Genomic DNA, 27,051 nt, shown 5'->3' on the forward strand with positions numbered 1-27,051 from the left:
ACGAAACTCAATATTGTTTAGGTTGATTTGGGATGCATTAAACATAATAAATGATTTATTCTGTAAGAATAATGTTTGTGCATGAGAATCTCAAGAGGCATGAGGCATCATTATTTAACACTAAATTAAAATAATTTATTAAAATATGTGAAAAGTTAAATAAATTCACTTTCAGGCAACCATACTTGTTTCCTCTCTTGGAAACAAACAAAAGGATAATTATTACAATTTTCTATTTTAGGATGCCCAGAGGAAAGAAAAGGACCGGGCCATGCCCTACAATTTACTTTTACTTCCACAGATAAATTTCTAAACAACTTCCAAAATTTACTTTTTTTTTTCGTCTTCTTTTTTCAAATAAAAATAGAAAAGAAGAAAAATTTAGTTGAAAACTAATCCACATTTATAAGTCATTAAGCGAGCTTAGAAAAAAGAGTTTAGGTGTTCAACTTGATTAAGCATTTAAAACATTGGAGGTCAGATTAAACTATAAGGATATTATTGTATTCCAATTGTAGCTCAAATTGAATCCATCACAGAGCAATTCCAAAAAATGGGTAGATTGGTGGCTAATGCATGTTGTAGCACTACCTCCGTTTCGTTCGGAGGTGCTGACCCGCAACGAGGCAGAGATGACTAGGTGCCCCCAAATAAAGAGCCTTGACTACTAGAAGAAAAGCACCTATACCTAACAAAATTAAGTGAATGCCTAAAGTTCCATGTACATGGGTTTGAATCAGATTTAATTTAAGGTACTTGTCATTTTGTCTTATATTATATAATTTTATTTTCGATTTATATTACTAACATAACCAACGGTTCAGTATATCAGTGGTACTGAATTCTTACCTTATATGGGTACCAAGTAAGAAAAAAATATATTAACATATATAATATCATTAAGAAATTTTATTCATTTTTATTAGACATAAGGTACATTTGTATAGTTTTCTTCTTTATCTCTCTTAAATTCATATAATGAATATTATATATGTCTATATGCAAATGAAGTAATTTTTTTCTTTTGGGTAGGGATTGAATAATAATACATTTACATTTTTATTTAACAACATTTAAGTTTTCTAAAGTATGGTTAAAAGATTTCAAGTTGATGATATTATATGAGTTTAGTGAGAAAATAAGTTAAATTTATTTTCACTCTCTATTTTTAGGTCACTAAATAAATATTTTAAAAATATTTTGGAAGGCCAGATTAAAATTTATTATGAAATAAATTTTTGTACCATAAATTAAGTTTATCTACAATAAAATTATTTTTGGGGCTACTAACTTTCTATTACCTTTAACTTTCTATCTAAGACCATATACCCTTAACTTCCTATTTATATTTTCGACCCCCTTTTTTTTTTTTTTAATGGAAGTCAAAGTTCAATAGAAAGGTGATAAATGAGTCTAAAGGCTTTTTATTTTTATTTTCATTGTTATTTTTAAAAATTGTTTAAGGGTTGGGTAGAGTGTTGAATAGCTATGCAACAGACAGTTGCTTAGAGCATCCACACTGGGCTCGCAGAAGGTCCTTTTCGTAAGCCAAACGGCCTAGAAGCGTTCTACCAGTCTCGTGAAAAATAGGTGGACCCATAAGGGCTTGCGGTCCAAATCCGATCGCTGTAATTTATTTTTGTCTTATTCACTACCAAAACAACATCGTTTTTGGAGGAGCTTTTTCCTTTAACATTATGGCACTGTTTGACTACAAGTTTTTCTTGGAAAAAACCCAAAAATGAGTTATTTTGAGCTCACTTTTTTTATATAAAAAAAGTAATTAAATAAAAAATATATTGTTTAGGCACTGTTTGTCAAAAAAAAAAAAAAATGATTTGGGCCAAAAATACATTTAAAAACCTTTTATTTTTTCCTTTCAAATTTAATTTTTTAAAAACTTTTTTTACATTAAAAAAACTTATAATTTGTGTTTTTTGTTTTTCTTTTTTAATCCATAATGAATAATGTATTGTTTAAAGTTATAATATATACGGAATATAGTCATTACAAATATAACCGTTTGAATTGTAGCGGTTAAAAATACAAGCCGTTATGAAAAAGTTAAAAAAAAAAATTAATTAGTTAATTAAAAAAAAAAATTGTAGAGCAAAAATTCGAATAGCCTGATAGAGTGTTGGTTTCTGAAGAGCAGAAGTTGCAAACGTGACTCTTGAAAAAGTTAGAGTGGCATTTTTGAGAAACTGTTGCAGATGGTTATAGAAGCAGCATACATGTAATAGTTATGTGTGATGTATAGGATTGGTGCGAGAATATATAACGTCACGTGTTGGACTTATTGAATATTTGTCTTTTATCTTAAAAGGTGACCTGGCCTATTCATAAATATATATATATATATATATATATGTGGAACTTTAAAATTATTTTTTAGGCTACTAACTTTCTATCTGGACCACGCACCCCTAACTTTCTATTTATATTTTCGACTGTGTTTTTTTTCTTGTAAGGAAGTCAAAGTTCAATAGAAAGATGATAAAAGAATCTAAAGGCTTTTTATTCTTATTCTTTTTTTAATTTTTAAAAATTCTAGAAGGGTTGGGTCGAGTGTTGAATAGTTATGCAACAGAGAGTTGCTTAGAACATCCACACCAGGCTCACAGAAGGCCCTTTTCGTGAGCCAAACGGTCCAAAAGCGTTCCACCAGTCTCGCGAAAAATGGGTGGGCCCACAAGGACTTGCGACCCAAGTTCGATCGCTTTAATTTTTTTGGTCTTATTCATTGCCAAAATGATATCGTGTTTGGAGGAGCTTTGTTCTTTAACTTATGGCTCTGTTTGACTACAAGTTTTTTTGAAAAAAACCCAAAAATGGGCTATTTTTAAGCTCTCTTTTCTTTAAAAAATATATATATATTTGATTTGGGCCAAAAATAAATTTAAAAACCTTTTATATTTTTCCTTTAAACCTTTTTTTTTTTTTTTTTTTAACTTTTAAAAAACCTATAATTTGTGTTTTTCGTTTTTTTTTTTTAGTCCATAATGGATAATGTATTGTTTAAAGTTATAATATTAATCCTAACTTTTTAAATAGTTTGAAAAGATATTGTTTGATTGAAAAATATTACCGTTGAGAAACAATTTTATCATTTTTATTATTAAAAAAACATTACATAATAAAAATTCTAGTATACGAAATATAGCCGTTATAAATATAACCGTTAGGTTTATAGCGGTTAGAAATACAGCCGTTATGAAAAAGTTAAAAAAAATAATAATTAATTAATAAAAAAATTAGAAAGCCAAAATTCGAAGAGCCTGATGAAGTGTCTGTTTCTGAAGAACAAAAACTGCTGATGTGACTTTCGAAATAGCTGGAGTAACATTTCTGCATAGTCAAAATTCGGATAAGCTATTGTAATTGGTCAAAGAAGGAGCATATATGTAATAGTTGTGATGTGATGTATGGGATTGGTGCGAGAATGTATAAAGTCACGTGTTGGACTTATTGAATATTTATCTTTTATCTTAAAAAATGACCTGGCTTATTGCCACTAGGGCTGCAACGCAAGCGGATTGGACGGATTTGAAGTATAACTTGAGCCTAACCCATTATATGAAATACTAAACCCAAACTCAACCCTAACCTATCATCAACCTTAACTACTCAACTCAAACCCAACCAATCCTTCTACTTTTAAATTCGGGCTTGTAACTCAAGCTTAGATTCCAGGTAAAAACTTTGGATTAATTCGAGTTACTCATATAGCTAATTCTTATACTGAAAATTTAATATGATCTTGAATTAGTTTTAGATTAAATAACTCTTAAACAAGAAAAAGTTTAAAGATTTTTTTGTATATTTTTAATAAATTATAAACAAATTTTTAATAAATTATTTCACCTAAATGTTAACAAGTTAAGATTTAACCAAAGAAATTGATAAGAAAAAAAGTAATCATAATTTAAATATTATATTTAATGTATTTAAAAGTAAAAATATATATGTAAATAATATTAGAATTCGAGTTCGGGTTAGTTCGGGTTGTTGGTACTTCGACTCAAGCCTAGCCCTAATTAAATTCGGGTTGAGATTTTTCAATCCAAACCCAACCTTAATTGTAAAAATAATTGACCAAACCCGTGAAAAATTGGGATGAGCTCAGGTTACCCAACCCAAGTTGTACCCCTAATTGCCACTCACTAATTTGTCTATTATTTTTTTAAAGTGATATTTTTTTGGATGGGCTATTGTTAGGGGTGGCAAAGTTTAACACGACCCGCCAACACGACTTGAGCACGATACGAGTTAAATGGGTTTGGGTTAACTTTAAACGGGCTTGGGTCATAAACAGGTCGGCACGATTAACCTGTTTAATTAATCGTGTCGTGTTTGGGTTGAGGGGTTCAACCCGTGTAACCCGTTTAATAAACAGGTTGGGTTAGAATTGAGGGTTTCTGACACGATTATTAAACAGGTCGTGTTCGGATTGAGCTGTTTAGTAAAATATCCTTAAGTCGACACGACACGATTACGACCTATGAACACGAATTACCACCCCTAGCTATTGTGAACGAAAATTATTTTATGATCCGATATTATAATTGACATATAATTAAAACTGATAATTTAATCAAATTTCATTAGCAACTAATTTCGGAACATATAATAATTTATTGTGACAAATTCAACCCATAGAATTAGTTTCAAAAGACGGTCTTGGTTCCAGAAGAAATCAGGGAATCTGAGATGGACAGTGAGAAATTTTGAAGGCATCTTATCTTCTTCCTTCCTCTCGTCAGCAAATCTTTTGGTAACTGCTAGCATTTGAAGGCATCTTGTAGCCATTTCTGTGTAACATTAACATCCACGGATTGATAGCAGCCTTGACCATAGATAGCGGGGTGAATTTGACGTGCAGATGGTAGGCGCCCACTTAAATGCTCATGAATCTGTCTATTAAAAAAATTACCCTTTTACTTTCATCAAATTACTAATAACGCCTCCAGCGACAGAAAAAAAGAAAAAAACAATGACTTTATGAACATGGATTACTAAATTATTTTATTTATGTGTTATAACAACTAACAGTCTTTCTGTTAATTTTTTAAAATATCATTATTGTTTTGAATAATTGTAAGTTATCTTAAGAGACATTGATGGTATATTACACTTACTAATTCGTCTATCACTTTAAAAAGTGATACTAACGGTTACATTCACTCACTGTCTTGAATTATTATTGTGACCATCGAGAAATTATTACAAGAATTAGAACTAAAATACCATTAATTAAAATTGACAAGCCAATTGAATGTGATTACCATTTAGTCTCGGAATATGCAATAATTTTTTGTAACCAATTCCAACACCGATAATTAGTTTGTGATTAATTGGAGCTTGTGATGAAGAAACAATAATTCCTTTTATTTACTATTATTATTCTTTTTACCAATGCCTTAAGTATGGAACTTTTCAAAATTGAAAAGAAAATTTTAACTTGATAGTGGGCAAATGAGTTATATTAATTTTTCTTTAATCTATTCAAATGAAACTCAATATTATTTAGGTTGATTTGGGATGCATTAAACATAATAAATGATTTATTCCGTAAGAATAATGTTGTACACGAGAGATCAATGGGCCAGTGGCCTAATAATATTAATTTTTTATTTTCTAAAGAGAGATCAGGGTTTAAGTCTCACAAAAAATAGGTATGTGTGAGTACCAACTAAAAAAAAAATGTTGTACATAAGCCTTTCAAGTGGCATGAGGCATTATTATATAAGAACTAAATTAAAATAATTTATTAAAATATGTCAAAAGTTAAGTAAATTCATTAAATAAAGACTTGGCAACCAGACTTGTTTCCTCTCTTGGAAACAAACAAAAGGAAAATTTTTACAAATTTCTATTTTAGGATGCCCAAAGGGATAGGGGGCCATGTCAAATTTCTTGGGTTAAGTGTAAAAAAATCTCCGTTATATAGAGTTTGTGTAGAATTAATTCCTATTTTTTAAAAATATGCATATTAATTCATAAAATTTAAAAAACGTGCAAATAAGCCCTCTAACTCTAAATATGGAAATCTTATTTTGCCCATTTAATTCTCATTTGGCCCCTCACCCATAAGTCCATGTGCCATATACCCCCTGTACCCATTTATATATATATAAAAGATACTTTACCGAATTATTAGGGGAGGAAAAACCTTATGAAAAGCTTTGGATCATCATATTCAAGCTCAGAGAAAGTTGCCAGAAGATTTAGAGACTCAGAATCTCCTATCTTTCCCCATCATTCTAAATTCGAAACCCAACCTTACGCACCACGCTATTCGAGTCTTTATTTTGATTTGATTAAAAGTCTTCCCATGGCTTGGCGAAGAAACCCTTCACAACATATCTCAAATTGCACCACACCAAATTCCTGCTATTCATGATTTGCGTCCTGCAATTCCTGATTAAAGGAGTAAACAACGTTCGACCTGAATATGAAACCGCATCTCACTCTCGTTCCTTCCGAGACGGTATCAATATCAACACTAAGATTTGGAGGCAGGTTGGAACGTGGTTAGGTAGAACCTGGTGAACCGGGCGGACGATTCTACTTCCCAACACTTTATGTCGAAATATATATATATATATATATATATATATATATATATATATATATATATTAATTCCTTCATATTCCCAATCATAAAAAGAACAACAATAAACACCAACAAGAACAACACAACAAAGAACAACTAAATCACCTCAAACACCCAGAAGAGATTACCACTTTTCTTCATCTGGGTTCGTCTCAGATATCAACAATCCAATTGTGAATATATGAGCCTTTTCGTGATGAAATTCAATTGCATTCCATTTTAAAATCATCTCGTTTGATTTGGGATTTCTTTTGAAGGAGTTTGGTGAATCATGCAAAGATTAAGGATCACATACGGTTACATATACAGTATATATGGTACGGTCTCATGCCATTAAAGTGGAGGGACGAACAGACTCTCTCTCTCTCTCTCTATAGAAAACACAGAGAGCAGGAGACACAAAAACACTACTGTGGTTATGACTCATAGACACTGTATTATAGTTATATAATAGAGTATATAAATGCAATTTTTATATTCTATCTAAGTATAATTCTATGAAATATCTTAAGCTCTGATAGACTCATACGATGTGTTATCAGAAAAAAAAAATAAAAAAGAAAAAAAAAATAAAAAAGAAAAAAGTGACCCCATTGGTAATTGACACAAATTGGTTTATGTTAGATTGTCCCAAATAAACACAATTTTACACAAATTGAATAAAATGATCATTTTATATGGTATATATTTATAATTAATAATTTATTCAATTGAAATAAAGGTATTATCGTTCTTTTATATCACACAGAGATTTATTTGTACCAAATTGATAATATAGGAGAGTTTTATACCACACAGTGACTTTTTTGAACTATATCGATAGTAGAGGGGTTTTTTACACTTAACCCAAATTTCTAAACAACTTCCAAAATTTACCCTTTTTTTTTTTTTTTTTCACATAAAAATAGAAAAGAAGAAAAATTTAGTTGAAAACTAATCCACATTTATAAGTCATTAAGCTGAGTTTAGGAAAAAAAGTTTATATGTTCAACTTGATTAGGCATTCAAAACGTTGGAGGTCAGATTAAACTATAAGGATATTATTATATTCCAATTGTAGGTCAATTGAATCCATCACAGAATAATTCCCAAAAATGGGTTGATTGGTGGCTAATGCATGTTGCAGGCTTGCAGCACTACCTCTGTTTCTTTCGGAGGTGCTGACCCGCAGCGAGGCAGAGATGACTAAGTGCCCCCAAAATAAAAGGCCTTGAATATTAGAAGAAAATACCTATACCTAACAAAATTAAGTGAATACCTAAAGTACAATCTTCATGGGTTTGAACCAGATTTAATTTAAGACACTTGTCAATTTGTCTTAGATTATATAACTTTATTTTTTATTTATATTACCAAAATATAACCAACGGTTTGGTATACTAGTGGTACTAAGTTTTTTACCTTAACCTCAATAAAGACACAAGTGTGTTACCAACTAAGAAAAATATATATTAACATATATAATATTATTAGGAAAATTTTATTCATTTTTAGTAGACATAAGGTACATTTGTATAATTTTCTTCTTTTATCTCTCTTAAATTCATATAATGAATATTATATGTCTATATGCAAATGAAGTAACATTTTTCTTTTGGGTAGGGATTGAATAATAATATATTTACATTTTTATTTAACAAGGTTTAAATTTTCTAAAGGATGGTTAAAAGATTCCAAGTTGATGATATTATATGAATTTAATGAGAAAATAAGTTAAATTTATTTTCATTCTTTATTTTTAGGCCGCTAAATAAATATTTTAAAAATATTTTGGAAGGCCAAATTAAAATTTATTATGAAATAAATTTTTGGACCATAAATTAAGTTTATCTACAATTAAATTATTTTTGGAGCTACTAACTTTCTATCTAGACCATATACCCTTAACTTTCTATTTATATTTTCCAATTTTTTTTTTCTTCTATGGAAGTCAAAGTTTAATAGAAAGATGATAAATGAGTCTAAAGGCTTTTTATTCTTATTCTAATTTTATTTTTAAAAATTCTTTAAGGGTTGGGTCTAGTGTTGAATAGCTATGCAGTAGACAGTTGTTTAGCCATCCACATCGGGCTCGCAGAAGGCTCCTTTAGTGAGCCAAACGGCCCAGAAGCGTTCCACCAGTCTCGCGGAAAATGGGTGGGCCCATAAGGGCTTGCGGCCCAAGTCCTATTGCTGCAATTTTTTTTTTGTCTTAATTGCTGCCAAAACGGCATCGTTTTTGGAGGAGCTTTTTTCTTTAAAATGCCATGAGGCCCTGTTTGACTACAAGTTTTTTTTGGAAAAAACCCAAAAATGGGTTATTTTGAGCTCTTTTTTTTTTTTTTTTTTAAATAATTAAAAAAAAAATATATTGTTTAGCCATTGTTTGTTAAAAAAAAAAAATTTGATTTGGGGCAAAAATAAATTTAAAAACCTTTTATTTTTTTCCTTTAAAATTTATTTCTTTTTAAAACTTTTTCTACTTTAAAAAATCTTATAATTTGTGTTTTTCATTTTTTTTTTTTAAGTCCATAATGGATAATGTATTGTTTAAAGTTATAATATCAATCCTAAATTTTTAAATAATTTGTAAAGATATTGTTTGATTGAAAAATATTACCGTTGAGAAATAATTTTATCATTTTTAATATTAAAAAATTATTACATAATAAAAATTATATTATACGAAATATATCCATTACAAATATAATCGTTACAATTATAATGGTTAGAAATACAACCGTTATGAAAAAGTTAAAAAATAATAATTAATTAAAAAAAAAAAATTAGAGAGCAAAAATCCGGAAAGTCTGATAGAGTGTCGGTTTCTGAAGAGTGAAAGTTACTGACGTGACTCTTAAGAAAATTAGATTGTCATTTTTGAATAGTTAAAATTCGGAAAAAAAAAACTGTTGCAGATGGTCACAGAGTAGCATTCATGTAATAATTGTGACATGATACATAGGATTGGTGCAAGAATATATAAAGTCACATGTTAGACTTATTGAATATTTGTCTTTTATCTTAAAAGGTGACTTCGCCTATTGCCACTCACTAATTTGTCTGTTATTTTTTAAAAGTGATATTGTTTTGGATGGGCTATTGTGATAGAAAATTATTCTATGATCTGATATTATAATTGACATATAATTAAAATTGATAATTTAATCGAATGTCATTATCAACTAATTTCGAAACATATAATAATTTATTGTGACAAATTCAACACATAGAATTAGTTTGAAATTTAATTGGAGTTTGTGATGGGCAATAAGAATTTCTTTTATTTACTATCATTATTATTTTTAGGTTAAATTGCAATAAAACCCCTTTCAATTATGAGCGAAGTGCAACTAATCCCTTCTGACTATAAAGGACACCTCCAAACTATTAATCCGGTCCCTTCCATCAGCGAAAAATTGTAAAGACCTTTTTACCCCTTAACAAATTAACTATTCAACTATAATGGTAAAGTTGACGAAATGATGTAGAAGATTATAATTTAATGAACCACTAAAACTTTAACACGTCACAACTTTATCACAAGAACCAATTATATGCTGACAACTCACCCAACTTAAAAGAGAGAAAGATTGACAAAAAAATTGATATATCAGGTGTATACATATACGGAGTGTATATATATATATATATATCGTGTATATCGCTCCATTCTTCAACGGATTTTGCTCCACCTCTGTCTTTTCTGAAATTAGCCAGGACGTTGTAATTCAAGAAATTGAAATTCAATTTTCAATTTTGGGGTTGAAGATGTACTGTAACTCACCGGATTGGGCCCTTCAATGACGTTCCAGTTCTGAAATGAAATTCTCTGGTCTGGACTGAAGTTCACCGGTCGGTTAGTCGTTGTTCTAAACGTTTTTCGATTTGGGTCGTTAAAATTCTTAGGTAACGATCTTCTGAAACTGTTGCTTTCACAAGATCGAAGCGTGCCGAACTGAAACTTGTGAAGCTCGCCGGAACTACTGGTGAAGAATCTGCGTTGTTCGCCCGAAATATGAATATGCGTGAAGTCAGGTTCACTGCCCTCAATCTTCAGATATCGTTTTAGCAGCTAACCTTCTATCTTAGATCACGCTGGACACCTTATTCTCCTTCGACCAGGTATTCACGTAATGGTCGCTGTCCTCCTTAGCACCCGATGGTGCTACCATCCACGACGAGAACCAGGTCACAAAAACAACCTGGTCATACTCTTTCATGACAACAAAAAAATCGCCGTGGTGTTCCGATCAAGGTCGTCGCCAGAGTTCATGGTTTTGACACTTCTGGGTTTTGGGTCTCAATTTAGTGTAGAGAATAAGTTCTGCTTTTTGGTCTTCAATGGAGATAGAAAAGAAAAAAAGAGAGAAAGTTGGGTTGAATGCACAATAATCGGTATTATAGAGGGGTAGTGTTGTATTTTTGTATAACAAAAGTTGAATGGTCATTTAATTTAGGATAATTTTATTGACACTCCTATTAGTTTGACCAAATATCAGTCTAAAATATCTTTCGAAAATAACTATCACTTGCGTTACAAACATTTACTCCGTTTTTCACTCACACCCTAAAAATTAGTTAATAGGTGTGTCAGATCACTTTTTACATGTAAAAAGACATTCTTACTCTTTGACTTTGGTTTGACCCAATAAATTATTTTTTTAATGATTAAAATTACATGTTTACCCTCATTTGACTTTAGGTTGACTATTCAAATGACATGTTTACTCTTCCTTTTCCATATACAAAAATAAATAAAGTAGGTGATCAACATCATACAGTTTAGTATTGAGGGCTATTATATGCCATACAAGTGTTAGGTTCTATTTTTTTTAAGGAAATTAATGAAATTTTAAGTAAGAAAATTTTATTTTTTTAAGAAAATTAATTAAATTTAAAAAGAGAAAGAGAAAAATAAGAAAAATTTTAAAAACTAAAATATAAAATAAAATAAGAAAAAGCAACCATTCATATATTTTTTTTAAGGAAATTAATGAAATTTTAAATAAGAAAATTTTATTTTTGTAAGGAAATTAATGAAATTTAAAAAGAGAAAGAGAAAAATAAGAAAAAATTTAAAAATTAAAATAAGAAAAATCATCCATTCATATATATATTTTTAAGGAAATTAATGAAATTTTAAAGGTTATCGTACGTTTTAAAAAATTGAATGTGTTTATATAGAGGGAAACAGAAAATGGAAGTTGTTGCAGAAAATTCCCAGTTCCTTTATTGCTCAGAGTACGAAATACTGGTTCTTTGTCAAAAAACACACTTCGTTACTCTCAGAAGAAAATAAAAATTATTCCAATTTTTTGTCAGAAGTAATGGTGGAAACTGGAAAACCAAACATTCCATGTACTCTATTTCATACTAACAATATGTATTACTAAAACGGTACTCGCATACTTGTAAAACAATATATTTCGATACTTAATACCACCAACTACAGTCATATTCTTAATTTCATTTTCTGTCCAAACATTATTTCGCAGACAAAATTCCGGCGAACTCCACTCTTGTCATTCAACAATTTCACCGGAGAGATTATGGAATCACCTGTTTTCTTTAACAACGAAACGAAATCATTTTTCGGAAATCCGAAATTGTGAGGTAGCCACTCAAGAAATTATGCCCAATTCCTTCCACCACCTCTTCTCTGCACCAACCACTTTTCCGCCGGAAATTGCAGCGATCCCGAAGACCATAGATTCAACTTCGGCCCTCTCCTCCAGAAACTTCACTGGTATTCTCTCATGGTGGTTCCTCAGAAACATGTCTCACCTTCAAACCATCGACCTCTCCAACAATTCTCTCAAAGGCTCTGTTCCAGGTTAGTTCTGGTCCGGCCCATCTCTCACCAAAGTCAATCTCTCCAAGAATCAATTCGGAGGGACCATTGGGTTCGAACCCACTTCAGATATAGCTTCATTTTCATCGATTCAAGTCTTTAATCTTTCTACAAACAGGTTCACTAACTTGGCTCATCTCTCTAGTTTTCGAAGCCTCTCTGTTCTTGACCTCTCCCATAACAATCTCAAAATATTACCCTTTAGTTTTCCCAACATAACCAAACTTCAATAACTTATCCGCCATGAATGATTCCACAGCTTCAGGTGAAGCGAACGTCTCTTCTTCTAGCAATCAAATAGTACCAACAAAATCAACATCAAAGAAGAAGCGAATTTTGGTTGTCGGCGGCTTGGACAGCCGGTACTTCACCCACTGGTGAGTGAAGGGGAACAAGGGGAAATTTGGGTCTGGGAGATAGAGGAGAGAGAAACAATGTGTGTAGGGGTACAAAAGTCATTTCTATTATCTAATATTTTGGAATAAATATGATTAAAAAATTAGGGACAAACATGTCTTTTCCCATATTTTTAACGGAGGCTGTAATGGAAAAACGAAAATGGACCTAAGTGATAGTTATTTTCGAAAGATGTTTTAAACTGATATTTGGCCAAACTAGTGGGGGTGTCACCTTTAATTTTAGTATGCTACTCACGTGACAGACTCGCCCAATTTAACGGCCAAAAACAATCCTCTGGTGGCCGGATTGGGTAAATTGCCACCAGACCCCTCAGTTCAGGGTAAAATGCATATTTATTACTTTCAAGGGGTTATTTGTTCATAAGACCATAGTTGAAGGGGATTTATTGCACTTTATCCTTATTTTTATAATAAATAAGTATGGAACTTTTCAAAATTGAAAACAAATTTTAACATAAGTATTGGCAAATGAGTTACTATATATATATATTTTTCCCAAGTCTATTTAAATGAAACTCAAAATGTTTGTTCTGTGTGATGCATTAAATTCAATAAATGAGATCAAGTTTGCTTTATTTAGTAAGAGCTATAAATAACTGAACAATTTTACAAAGGAGTCATATTCGTGTCGTGGTCGTGTCGAACACTACTCGGACCCGTGTCCGACACTTCATATACGTGCCCGTAAATAATTTTTTTTATTTATTTGGACAAGTACACTTTTGGACACTTCTTCGACACTCGATACTTAAACCGACACTTCTAAACATTTTTAAGACTAACCTACATGGCAATCTTCAAAATAATAATATAAACACATTTTAAAGTGTGCAACTATTTTCTTTTAAAAAATTGATATTATACACAAATGATCACAAACGAAACATTAAATAATATTTGTTCAATTAAAATAAAAATGCTACTATGGCAATGTAGTGAAATAATTGTAGATATTATATAAAAGTCAGTACTACTTAGTATAAAAATTAGAAATGAATTAAAATTTTATAATACTAATACTCAATAAATGTATATAAAAAAAAATTCATACTTATATATAGTCGTACTCGTTTGCTACTTTTTAAAAATTTGACGTATCGATGTATCTGTGTCGTGTTGTATCCTTATTTCATGTCTATGCTGTATAGAGTAAGAGTAATGTTATTCATGAGAGTTCTCCTCTAGAGACACGAGCCTTTATTATTTAATCATAAATTCATATTTATATATAGCCGTGTCTTATTTTTTAAAAATTTAACATGTCGATATATCTATGTCATGTCATATCCGTGTTTTGTGTCCATGCTGCATAGAGTAAGAGTAATGTTATTCATGAGCCTTTATTATTTAATCACTAAATTAAAATAATTTATTAAAATATGTGAAAAGTTAAGTGAATTTGAATTTATATTTTCTGTGATTAAATAATGGCTGAAGGTGCATGTTGGAAGACTTACGGCTATAAATAACTAGAGGCTTTTGCCTCAAAATGCAATTATAGAGTGCAAAGAGCTCAAGCAGCATTCGGAGAGAGATATTTGTGAGACTCTAAATCTCTTTGTATTATTGGGTGTGAGTCACAATTTGTGTACCCTCTCGATCTTCGTAATGAAAAACTTTGCTCAATTTGTATTGTAGTCAAATAACCGAACCACATTAAATTTTTGCCTCCTATTTTGTGAGCACTTATTTGCTATTTTCTTTACCATTATTGTTGTTTTCTTTTCTCTCCATTATGTACTGTTGTAACATAACCTATATTATTGGTAACACGAATTCATGAATAAGGGATTTTGATTCAGACCATACATCATCCATAATCAATAATTTAGGATTTGTTCTTGTTTCATTCGGGCTCAGCAAGTTTTCCAATTTGTCAATTGCTTCATCGTCATTTTGTTTATTCGTAGTTGAAAAGTGTTTTGTTGAAACATACCTGAAAAATTAAATAAGTTGTTTAATAACACTTTTAATTTATTGATTAAATAAAGAGGACATTCAAGATAGCATTACTTATCCTAATATTATTTTAAATATCCTAATATTATTTTAAAATAAATAATTTAGATAAAATTAAAAATTTATTTAATTTGTCATTTAAAAAATAATTTTCAATAACTCATAATTTTTTTTTTTTTAAATTACAAAAGGGTTCACTAAAATATATATATTTTTAACTGAATTTTTAGAAAACAATTCTTAGAAATTAAATAAACATATTTTTGTACAATTTTAAAAATTTTAATTTTCAAGAAATAGAATACTAAACCAACCAGACTAACCAGGATGAAGTTCAATCCATGCTTCTTACTCTTGATAGCAGAGCCATGTCACACCATGACAATATATGTGGTCTTTGCCAAAATCATCCAGAGTCACATCAACGCCTATTCTTTAATTGTTGTTTTGTCTCTCCAATCTGGTGATTTATCGAACACAAATGTAAATTCTATACTGCAATTACAAGTTGGGAGGACTTGATACATCCGATAAGCTCACAATGGAAGAGGAATTTACTCACAAACCTGTTTCGCAAGGTTTGCTTAGGGATGGTAATTTCCTCCAACCCAACGAGTTTCTGCCAATGGGAGGGATTTGGTAGTCCCTTAAATAATTTTGGGACGAATATGATAAAATAATTGAAAATTCGAAATGGGTTTGGGGTAAGGGCGAATTTAGTGATGAACCTGCCCCGCCCCTGCTTATATATGTGCCTTTAATATATATATATATATATATATATATATATATATATATATATATATAAATAATATATTTAATATTTTTAAGACACTTCTTAGTTTACTAAAAATGTCCGTTAATATATTAATATTCACTATTTAGTAATTTAAAAGATAAACTAACTTATTTATTAGCTCAATTTGAGCACATTGGGCTAGTTTTGTTTTAGTAAATATTAAAAGTGGCATAACCCACCCTACCCCACAATTAAATGGAGTATGCGGGACGGAGTTGGTACTTTGTCTGTCGGAGTAGGGTTTCGCCTAAACAGCCCCATTGCCATCTCTGTATGCTTCTCATCTATGGTGTACCACAATTGGGAAGAAAGAAACGATGGATCTTCTTCAAAGGGAATAAATCTAGTCAGAGAATGGTTCTTGCAAGAATCAGTTCCACCATCACTGCAATTTTAAATTTGGGCTTCTTACGTGATTGTCCCTCATCGAGACGAATCCTTACTGACTGACGGGAACCTTTCCCCTGCTTGCTATTGTCCTCCACCGAGACCGCCAGATTGAATGTTGCGTGGATGATCTTCTTTTAGGGCTATCAACCGGAATGAACACTAACAACCACCATTAACGGCTAATCAAGTCGTTAACTGCGATTATTAGTTCAAAACCTTAGTCTTGAGCTTCTCCCATGTTGGGCCTCTCTTTGGGCTTCAGTTTTCCCTTTATTTGGGTTGTATTTGGCCAAATGGCCCACCATAGTAATTATTCTTATTTTTATATCAGTTGCTTAATATTTGGACATGAGTCACAAGAATTTCTCGCTTACTGGAGGTTTTTGGGGAGTGGCTTTTTAATGGAAAAAAACAAACTCTGAAATAGAAAAAAAGAGGCTGAATCTCTGCATCTCCTGATAAGCTCAGCCATGGCCGCCTGCATATCTTCTTCACCATCATCATCGATTCTTCTCTCCTCTCAGTTCTATGGCGGTCGCAGAGAGAAACCCACTTCACTTTCATGGTCGTCTTCATTTCCCCAGTTGAACCTATCCCCAAATTCAATCACAAACCCTTTTCACTTCACTCCTAACAAGGTATGTAAACTACCCCATTTTTCTACAAATCCAATCTGTTTTCTGTTTCTCTTTCTTTTGGTTTTGCTTTCTATTAGAGGTTATTCATCAATATCTCCTTTAGCTAACCCATATCCCTGTTTTTGCATTAATGTTAGGGTTTGTATTAATTCCTTTATCCGAAGATATAATATTCTGTGTGTATTTATAATATTCTTGGTGGGTGATGTTCGGATTATGTGTACATGGACTGAACCAGATAGAATAGAAAAACCTAATTGATCATCTAAGACAGCCTAATGTTTCAATGGAGCAGAAGACCCAAATTGTCAAATTTAAAAGAAATATTTACGACACAGTTCGAAATTTCAGTATTTGGAGTGTCTTTATGAGGTGTGTAGTGGTAGTCAGTTGACTAAACCAGAATTTTATTTAATTTATGAAATATTATTTAGAAATTTGCTGCTAAAGCCTAAAGATGGTGAAATGTTAACCCATTTCTATACTTGTTTAACTAAAATTACAACGGTGTTATCTTACAATCTAATTAAGTGTCATTAAATATCTTTTGAACTTTGATTTTGGCATTTTTTTTCATAAAATTTCGCTATCAGACCTGCCCAATTTAACCTTGAAAACCTAAAAGGAGTGTTTTTGTTTCAGAAATTATGGATTTTTTCAACTTTGTGTTCATCAATCTTTACTCAACACAACGTTTTTGAATAATCTATTCCTTAAAAAAATTCCAACCATATCATGTATTTATATCCTCTCTATATTCCATTGTGCATACCAAAATTTTAGGTAAAGTACTCAAATTTCTTTGAGAAGTGGATAGTTTATGAGTTAATAATGCCTGCTTTGTATGATCTCTTTTCATCCTTTCTGAGAAAAAAATAATAGAAAAATCAATTTCTCTTGTTTATAATTGCAGGATTTTGTTGTTCATGCTGCCTGGACACGGAGGTCTCGAGGTGAAGCCGCGAACAGGCCTAACAAGAAATCATGGAAACAAAGGACAGATATGTATATGAGGCCATTTCTACTCAACGTTTTCTTTTCAAAGCGATTTATCCATGCAAAAGTTATGCATCGCGGAACCAGCAAAGTGATATCAGTTGCTAGCACAAATGCCAAGGATTTGAGGAACACGTTACCATCACTCACGGATAACGATGCATGTAGAATTGTAGGGAAGCTGATTGCCGAACGATCAAAAGAAGCTGATGTATTTGCAATGTCTTTTGATCTCAGAAAGGGCGAGCGAGTTGAAGGTAAGCTTGGGATTGTTCTTGATACCATCAAGGAGAATGGGATTATATTTGTTTGAACCTGTACCATATAGATTTTGGTCTTAAATTTGTTAATTGCTTCATCATCTGCTGAGAGAGGTTTCTATTAAAATGTTGAAAAAACAGGATGCTGCACGAAATTTCTGAAAATTAATTGAGGACATAGTTATGCGTATAATGTCGTGTAATTTCAGAATTCCGTGCAATGCAAAGAATCAGCCTGTTAAGAATCTATGTATGTGTATAAATGTATAGTATATGTTTTGTTTTGATGAGAACTGAATGTCAAAATAATTTCAGAGAACAGCATTACGGTAATATTGTTCTTTGTGATAACAATGGTAGTAATCATGGTCAGTGCACGAGTTCTCAGACCACCTCAGGGAGTCTGAATGGAGCATATTTTTTCATTTTGGAGTCATCTAATGATTAGTAAAAGCATGATAAATGGCTTTAGTTTGCTATTAAGATACATGTCTGTTCTGAAAATGGTAGAAGTTCCAGGTCCCAGTGACAGATCTCAATGAAAGAATATCCCTAGAGCTTATGTCTCTTAGCATATTAACTACATGATATATATAGACCTCATGTTCATTAGCAAGCAAGGGTTATAGACCTCATTCTCACAATCAACTAATGTGTCCTTAATCCTTCCTATTCGATTGGTATCGAGGTTGAGGAGGTACATAACAAGATCAAAACCAACCTTTGTAATAGAAGTTCCGCTAACTGCTGTGAGAGAACAGGTACAATCCAAGTATATTGAACAAAATTTGCGCTATTTATCATCAGAAGTGCCAGTGGAGAAAGAGCATAATTTGAAGTATAAATCTTATTATTCAAATTCAATCACAATAATAAGAGTGCAGAGGTAAAATTACCTCAGTTACATTAAAATGTAACTTTGTTTATCAAATAATAACCTATAATAATAATAAACTGTAACATTCTATGATAAGTAACAATACCTCAGTTACATTAAAATGTAACGTTGTTTATCAAATAATAACTATAATAATAATAAACTGTAACATTCTATGATAAGTAACTAAACACAGGACCGGACTGGTTCCATGAAAGCTGCTGACAAAGTACAAGGTGTGCGAAGTAAAGAACCACCTGGTGAAAGAGCGAAAAAAAAAAAAAAAAAGAAAGAAAAAAAATGAGAAAATTTACTTGAAAGCAGTAAAATGTTTAGAAGCAAAACAATTCAAAATTATTGCAGAACATTGCAATCTCAGTGATACTTGTCAATCTACAAAACCTACTCCTGAATACTAGTGACAGATAATCATTTATATATCAAAGAAAAAAAATCCTCTCAGTACAAAGAAAAAACATTTTATGAACTTTGCATTTGAACATTTTAGAAAAAAATTATTTAATCTTTTAAGTCCACTGAAGACTGTCTTGTAAATAAGATCCTTGGTTCAGTGACTGGACAAGTAACGTGTCCACAACCTCCGAAGCCTAACATCTAGCTCAGTAGTTTGTGAGGAACACAGCAAATATCTTGAAGTTCCATACTCTTCATGCTTCAAGAAGTGTATTCTCAAAAGAAGGGTTTGTCCTCAGAACAGTATGTGGGCAGAAATGGCTGAATTCTGTAACTTAGCTAAAGTTACCTTTTTCTTTTAAGTGAGCATAATTGCGCATTTTCTTGTTTCACATTACATCATTCAATAACTATCAAATTATTCATAAAGTTCCATGAAATTTCTGAATTTTCCCTAACATACATTGCTTTTCCCCCGTGAATCCATTATTTAAGTTTACCCACAACTCCACAATATCTGTTTCAATTAGTCTTTCTCCAAATTGTTGGCAGCAGCTAAGAATCCTTAATCCCGTAATCTTTCACCATTTAGAAAATTAAGCATATTATTAGTTTATATAATTATCATGCCATTTATCATCAAGAAATTGCATGCTTCATCCAACAGCACTGATGCACCCCATTTTCAGATTTTATATTCCATCTAAATTGACGGGTTTTAGATCGAACAAAATTCCAAGGAGCTGATTTACCTTCTCATTTGGTGGGGGTGAAAACGGCTCTAACTGCTTCAAATACCTCTGCAATAGGCTTTGCAGCATCAATCTGAGGGCAGAAGCAACATCAGTAATTGAAATAAATAATGCAGAAAGGTTGTAAAAAAGGAGTATCAATAAAATATTACCTTGCGAACCTTCCCCTTAGAGTTGTAATACTCGATCACAGGGAGACTAGATTCCATGTAAACATTGAATCGCTTCCTTATTGTTTCAATGTTATCATCTGCCCTTCCCTTTATTACAAGAAGGAAAATGAAAAGAATAAATTTTAAAAATGAAAAAAGTTACTAAGCTTTAAAAGAAACAGAGATAGGAAGAGATGAACAGCAAAACTAATAGGTATGGTTAACCTGGTTTCGCCCCAGAAGGCGCTTCTCCATCTCTTCCTCTGAGCAATCGAAAAACAGGACAAACTCTGGTGCAATTCCAGTCTGCAAACCATCAAAGTGTATGGCAATCAAGGCAATGTATTGTATCCTGAACTTGCATTTTCAAGAACAAGAAAACGATAATTGAACCATTTTGAACTGGGTATTACAGTCAAAGCGATTCTACTTGCAATATTGCATACATACAACTAGTGAAATTCAGATTTAACATGGAGCTGTATAGAGGACTTACAACAGACTCAAAGGCTGCACGGTTTTCCTCGTTACGAGGAAAGCCATCAATAAGAAATTTGTCATTACCATTTTCCTGCATTGCTCGTTGGAGAAGCTTAATTGTTACTTCCGAAGGGACAATCTTTCCCTCCTTAATCATGTTCTGAATCATGGTCCTATAAGTTATCAGCGAACATAATATTTAGAACCAAGGTTCGGCGCAAAATTATTAGAACCCAAAGCTTAAGATAAAACAAGTTGAACACATCATAGTTGGAAAGAACTATATATGGATAAGTAGATGAATAAACAACTAACTTCTTTATGGGCTCTATGCCTTAACATCCCACATGCAAGTTATGCAACACATGGAGGAGAAAAAAATGCATTTGAAGCATACAGAATATGAAAAATACAGAACAAACTTCATTATCAATGAAAAACAGTAACCATTTGATTTGTGGAAATACTGGACTAGCCAAAGGAAAGATACTGAAAATACAAAGATTTCGTCTTTTAATATATAATTCATTTCCTAGCAAGACAGTCGATACAAGTTTCCTTTGAATAGCAATTAGCACTCGCTAGACCGGGACGAATCCTGTTTGTTCTTAAATTGAACGATTTGCACCTGAGCTTGAAAAAGAGTTTTCTTCTCAAAGGTGAGAAAAATTGATCAACAAGAAAGGTCTAAAAGCCATGTAAATGATCTTTCCAATTAAAACAAAAATCTTTTCTGCCAAAATAACTTAAATAAAGGTAACCTGAGGGTTAATTTATCTATCAGATATTGTCCAATCAGGTCAGTTCCTAACATAAGGTATTTCCAAAATGAGACACATCAACAAAAGGGACTCAATTCTATCCTCCTCCCCACCCAAATCAAAGGGACTCAATTCAGAATGTCACTCGTACGGAAAGGTAAACTTAGATGGCCATTGAGCATATCCCTTGGCAAGGACTCAAACCCTGAATATCAAATTCGAAGGGCACAACAAGAAGGTGGATGGGAAGGCCAAAAAAAAAAATGACCTATTTTCGTAGAAAATTTATAATAAAAAACTAGAGGTTATCTTCAAAATGATCATACCTACACCTTAAGAGAGGCATGCTAGAATGTATCCTCAAATAGAAGGGAGGGTAATGGCTCATAGGATATAGATTTGTCTACACCAAAAGCAGACCACAGGGGACAATACTAATTGTGTCATTTATTTTGTTTGCTTCATTAAATGAGCATGCAAAGATGCCCAAGGCACTTCCTTACTCAAAAAGGATATATATGGAAAAAATGGAATCTAATAAGAAATTCTTACCAACACAATCAATATCTCAATATAGACAAATCCAAATGTAAGAGATAATATGATTTGTTACACATGATTAGACTAATTGACCTAAGAATTATTGGAATGCAAGAGGCAAAATATATAATTCAAGCACGAGGTTCAGCCAAAATCATCCATATTAACAACTAGATGATGACTCCACATTTTATTGAGTACCCAATGTGAAAAATGATAACTAGCCCATTTTAAAATTAATGCCCACTATAAAGTTGATTCTTCTTATATCATTGATGATAATCACAGTGAACCAAGAAGCACTCTACTTATTCAACCGTCGAGGAATGTGAACAAACTGTGGATGGCTAAGCCAGAAAATGACAGAAAGAAAATTGTACCCATTTTCAGAACCGGATTTAATTTCTGCTCGGAGAAGATCTCCAGCACTGAGATGGGTGTACCCAAAGTGTTCAACAATATTTGTACATTGGGTGCCCTTTCCACTGCCTGGGCCACCTGTTCAATTAAAAGTGAAAGAAGCAGATCAATTCAGAAGTTAAACTTGCTGCTAATGTTTTTCTTTTAAAGACAAGGAAAGCAGACCTAAAAGCTAGATATTGTTAACTGGCACAGAAGTGACAAGGAGTAACATTGAGCTCAATTCAATTCATAAACAAACTAAGCTCAACCAAAAAAAAAAAAAATCACACACAATAAGATATTCTTTATATTATTGATGCAGGTTTGAATTAACTACTCAAGGATGGAAACATATCGAGGAGCAAGAATATCATGTTAGTTCAAAGAGTAAGGAATACCATGTTAATCAGAAAAAGAGTACCATTTTTTTTTTTTTTTGACAAGTAAAGACCATGTTAGAATATACAACCACTAGAATTTTAAAGAATATACTACCAGATTTCTTTGTGGGTTCAAAGTGACTTCAAACCCTATTACTAATCAACAAGAGGAATTAAAAAAAGAAAAGAAAAAGAAGTCTTCAATAGTAGTGATGCATACTCATATTGGATAATATCATACTTTATGAGCAAAGACCCAACTGAAAATATCATACTTTAAAATATTTGTACATAGATACAAAAACCAAAGTGCTCACCCAAGACAAAAACAACTGTAACCTTCTTAGTTAGCAAGCTCCCATTTGTTTCCTGCAATCCAACATATTTGTCAAATAATAACTCAGAATCATATGTGTATGCATGAGTTGGTATCAGATGAAAAAGAACAAGATAGACATTCATGCTAGAAGGATTAGTCTTTCTTAGCTAATATATCTAGTCTGCCATTAGATAAAGTGAATTAAAAAACACATAACCTCTATATTCCTCAGACATCACAATCTCCAACTGCTTGACTGGTTTAAATATACCAAGAACCTCAAAATAAAAAGTAAAGCATTTCATTTCACAAATTGATTCGGATTTCACCAGGTTAGGTATTTTAAAATTCCGGGTTGATCAAAGTTTCCCAAGCTGGAAAACAATAAATCAGGCTGATATCAATCACAAGAATAATAATAAACAACTCTTTCCTTGCATTGAACTAAATATCCAGAAGGACTTTCTCTTTCCTTGCATTGAACTAAATATCTGAAAGGACTTCTCTTTATAGATCAGACTTTTCAAAAGAACATGCAACAAGAAAAGAAATCAAAAGCTACCTTCGCAACATCAACAGCAGTCCCCATGAGTGCCAACTAAATTGTGTTTTAAAGTAATTATCTGCATAACAATAGTAAGAAGACAATTTAAGAGCTTGCCAAAAAGAAATTTGTAGAATTCATTTGTTTAATTAACAAACAAGAAAGTCATAAAACATAAGGCTGGTGCACAGCAAAATTTTGAAACGATCAGACAAGATGTCAGCATAAATAGATATTACAAACAAGAATATACGAAACCTTAAAAAATAGGAACACAAAAAATACTACCAAATGGGTTCTTCACCAACCAAGATATAGGAATTCTTAATAAGCATTTGATCTAATGGGTCACTAATAATTACTTATCGGTACAATATTTTGTTGAAATCGTGAAATGCCTTTACTTTGATAATTCAGGAAGACAACATACGGGCCCTTTTCGCCCCTACCCAGAAACACAATTGTCTCTATAATAAAACGTCATGGAATTTTTACAATTTCACTAATCCTCTTTATATAAAATGAAAGTCCCGACGCCCTATACACATGTAGAACAGGATCTCTGAAATTCAGAAATATATTTTGACAACACAACTCGAATTGACAGAAAAGAGAGCACTTTTGCAGTTAATATCACTACAAATGGCTGATGAGAAGCAAATTATTAGATCAAAATCCTTACACATTCGAATCTCACTAGATCTAATAAGCAAATACCATAAAACATCAAATTGAACAAAGATCAATTGAATGACAACTCAAATCAAAGGGAAATAACAAAACTGGAAAAGGTAAACCTGAAATTCGGCAAAATTTGAATAAATATGCAAACTTGAGAAAGAGAATGAATAGAATCATCAGATCGGACAGTAAGAGATTGGCGAGGGCGAGATCTGGGGCATACCTGCGAAAGAAGAAGCTCGTATAGAAGTGAATGTTAGAGAGAGAAAGTTGTGGAGAGAGAAAGGAAGGAGAAATGGGAGGGAAATGAGATCTAACCAAAAGACAAGGTGCTGAGAGCTCGGTGACCCTTTTTTATAGTGTTTAAACGGCACGTAATTTCTCGCTCTAAAATTGAGCGTTGCGGTCGGTGGAGAGAGAGAGAGAGACTAACGGACGTAGCGTAATCTTAACGGCTAAACCGCAAGTTGACTCATTATGGGACTTTCGACTTTAATCGAAGTATTAATTAATTTTTTTTTTTTTTTTTCTTATTGAATTTCGACCTTCTAAAATTATGTAAATACAAATTTTCAAGTTTTTTTAAAGCAACCAAAACCTTGTCTTGTTTTATTATTTAAAGCAGCTCTCAAAAACTATGAAAACTTTATAAGGATTTTCAAGAACTACTTGATAATTAATGAATGAAAAATGATAGACAACTATCAGGAAACGATTTTCATAATTTTATTACTAATAAGATATGACATAATTAGTTTTTTTTTTTTCAGAGCCAGAAAGAGAAACTCTCACTTAGATTTTGTTTTGGGAGCTAATTTCCTTTTTATTGAATCATTCTTCTATTTCTTTTTGGAAGTTATCAGCAGCGATCACACGACTTAGTTCTAGATTTTTACTTGAACATAGTGTGTGTATTGAAGCTATGCATAATTAACTATGAAGAGAAAAGTATGTAAATAATTTTTATGCGTTGGTCTGAAACTATAACTCCAAAATTTAGAATTATGTTTATATCTCTTTCATATAGTTAAAGTTTGGGATTATAGATGATTACTCAAAAAATTTAAGGCATCTTCAATATTGATGTTGTGATGAGTATGGTAGATGAAAAATATGAATATGTATACTTTTGGAAAGAGAATATTGAGAGAGTAACTATGGAAAAATTGACTTTAATAGAGAAATACAACATCGTATTTACTATTTTTATTGTGAATTTTTTTTCAGGAATTAAAGATTAGTTTTTCTAGATTGAATTTAATACTTCACCAATTTTACGTAAATTACACTTTAAAATTTTATAGATATGTTGTCATTTTTAAATCAGTGCATTTCTTTGTCTATTTAATGAATATGATGAAAAAGTGTGAAAATTTTGAAACACTCCATTGAATTCCTTTTTCATGAATATCACGAGGTATGCTATCTCACCATTTAAAACCAAATCATTATGTTCTCGAATCACAAAACTTGCAGTCCTTTCAAAGTCTTAAAAATAAAATAAAATAAAATAATTCCTAAATATTAAAAATAGCCTTTGATCTTCTCGCATACTAAAAAAGATATGGTAAGACTTCTATTCCCCAAATAATAACAATAACCTGCTGTACATACATATACATTTAATTTTGTTTTCATGCTATTAAATTGAATTTTATTTTCATTTTATCAAATTGGCCGGAAAGTGGAAATTTCTGAGTCCTTCCCCTAATGTCTAAGGATGGCCATGACAAAGATTGGAACTTTTGTACTCTTTTTGTGACGTACTAATGTACTATATTTATTTATATATATATATGTGTGTGTGTGTGTGTGTGTGTAACAATTAAATCAGATACTAATAATTGACTAATCAGGTGCATTAACTACCGTCTAAATTGCTTATCGTCCCTCCCTAAACTTATTTTCTACAATGACACGGTATGCTTACATAACAATCAAAGTCGAAGTGTTGTTTTCTAGGTCATAAAGCTTAATATTCAATTGCTCCTAGAAGCATTTTCTTGGATTTTCCTTCACTATCCTTCTCATCAATTTTCTTTTCCTAGAAGCATTTTGGAATTTTCTGGTCGTTTTCTCGAGACGACATGGATAGTGAGTGGATATGCTCTTAGGTCTATTCCTGTTCATGGTTTCTTCCCTTTTGGGTTAGTGTTCTCATGTCACACATGGGCGTGCCGGATGTTTTCGGTGTCCTATGGGCTAAGCTTTAGGCTGTCGGTGTGCTTCAGCTATGGGATCCTGGGGGTGGTCTCTGGGTTAATGGTCTTCTTCATCCATGAGATCCTATTGGTTTCTTTCATGGAGCTTGCTATGTACATCTCTAGGTGTGGCCTCACATCTTACTTTGGGACCTCATGTTTGTTTTTTTCATCTTTTCTGGTATCAAGTTCTCTGATTTGGGTTCCATGCTTTCTCCTATTCTCATCGTTATTCCTATAGAAGATCAAATCGGTTTATCGGCTTGGATACACCGGTACCGACTTTCTATTGGGGGTTGTGTCGTTACTCGGTTTTTAGCATCGGCAATTTCAGCAGGTTTATCTTTGTCTCTCTTTCCTTTTGATCCTGCTATTGTTTCGGTTGTTTTATTATTCTTTTTGGTGCTAAATTTCAATTTGTGTTGTTTTGGGTCCTACCTTCTGTATTGGACTTCCTTCGTTTCTTTCCATCCAAGTGTTACCTCTCTATGGGTTTTCATGATGGATCTACAGCTCGGTAGTGATGTACCAAATCATGGAGTTTGAACTACAGATGGGTGTTCTAAGACACCTTTCAACGATGGGCAAGCTTTTGGTTCATGGAATTTCTGATGCTTTCTGGGATTGGTGGAGATTTG

At 32.0% G+C, this 27,051-nt stretch overlaps 2 protein-coding genes across 2 annotated transcripts; one reads left to right on the top strand and one right to left on the bottom strand.

Moving 5' to 3' along the window:
• Positions 1–16,371: 16,371 nt before the first annotated feature.
• On the top strand, positions 16,372–18,243 carry LOC132276390 (uncharacterized). Its single transcript, XM_059777798.1, has 2 exons — positions 16,372–16,654; positions 17,568–18,243. Exons 1-2 carry the CDS (start codon positions 16,487–16,489, stop codon positions 17,961–17,963), a joined length of 564 nt encoding a protein of 187 aa, XP_059633781.1. The 5' UTR covers positions 16,372–16,486; the 3' UTR covers positions 17,964–18,243.
• Positions 18,244–18,734: 491 nt separating this feature from the next.
• LOC132276389 (UMP-CMP kinase 3-like) lies at positions 18,735–24,567 on the bottom strand. The gene is made up of 9 exons (XM_059777797.1): positions 24,436–24,567; positions 23,550–23,610; positions 22,986–23,037; positions 22,267–22,384; positions 20,602–20,758; positions 20,331–20,411; positions 20,106–20,213; positions 19,954–20,026; positions 18,735–19,044 (listed from the first exon to the last, which is right to left on the bottom strand). The coding sequence occupies exons 2-8, from the start codon at positions 23,574–23,576 to the stop codon at positions 19,958–19,960; spliced, it is 612 nt and encodes a 203-aa protein (XP_059633780.1). The 5' UTR covers positions 23,577–23,610; positions 24,436–24,567; the 3' UTR covers positions 18,735–19,044; positions 19,954–19,957.
• Between the last annotated feature and the right edge of the window lie 2,484 nt (positions 24,568–27,051).

Source organism: Cornus florida, unplaced genomic scaffold (assembly GCF_030987335.1).
Source record: "Cornus florida cultivar Cherokee Brave unplaced genomic scaffold, ASM3098733v1 CherokeeBrave_3.0.0_Hap2_Chr10, whole genome shotgun sequence".
Lineage (NCBI taxonomy): Eukaryota > Viridiplantae > Streptophyta > Magnoliopsida > Cornales > Cornaceae > Cornus > Cornus florida.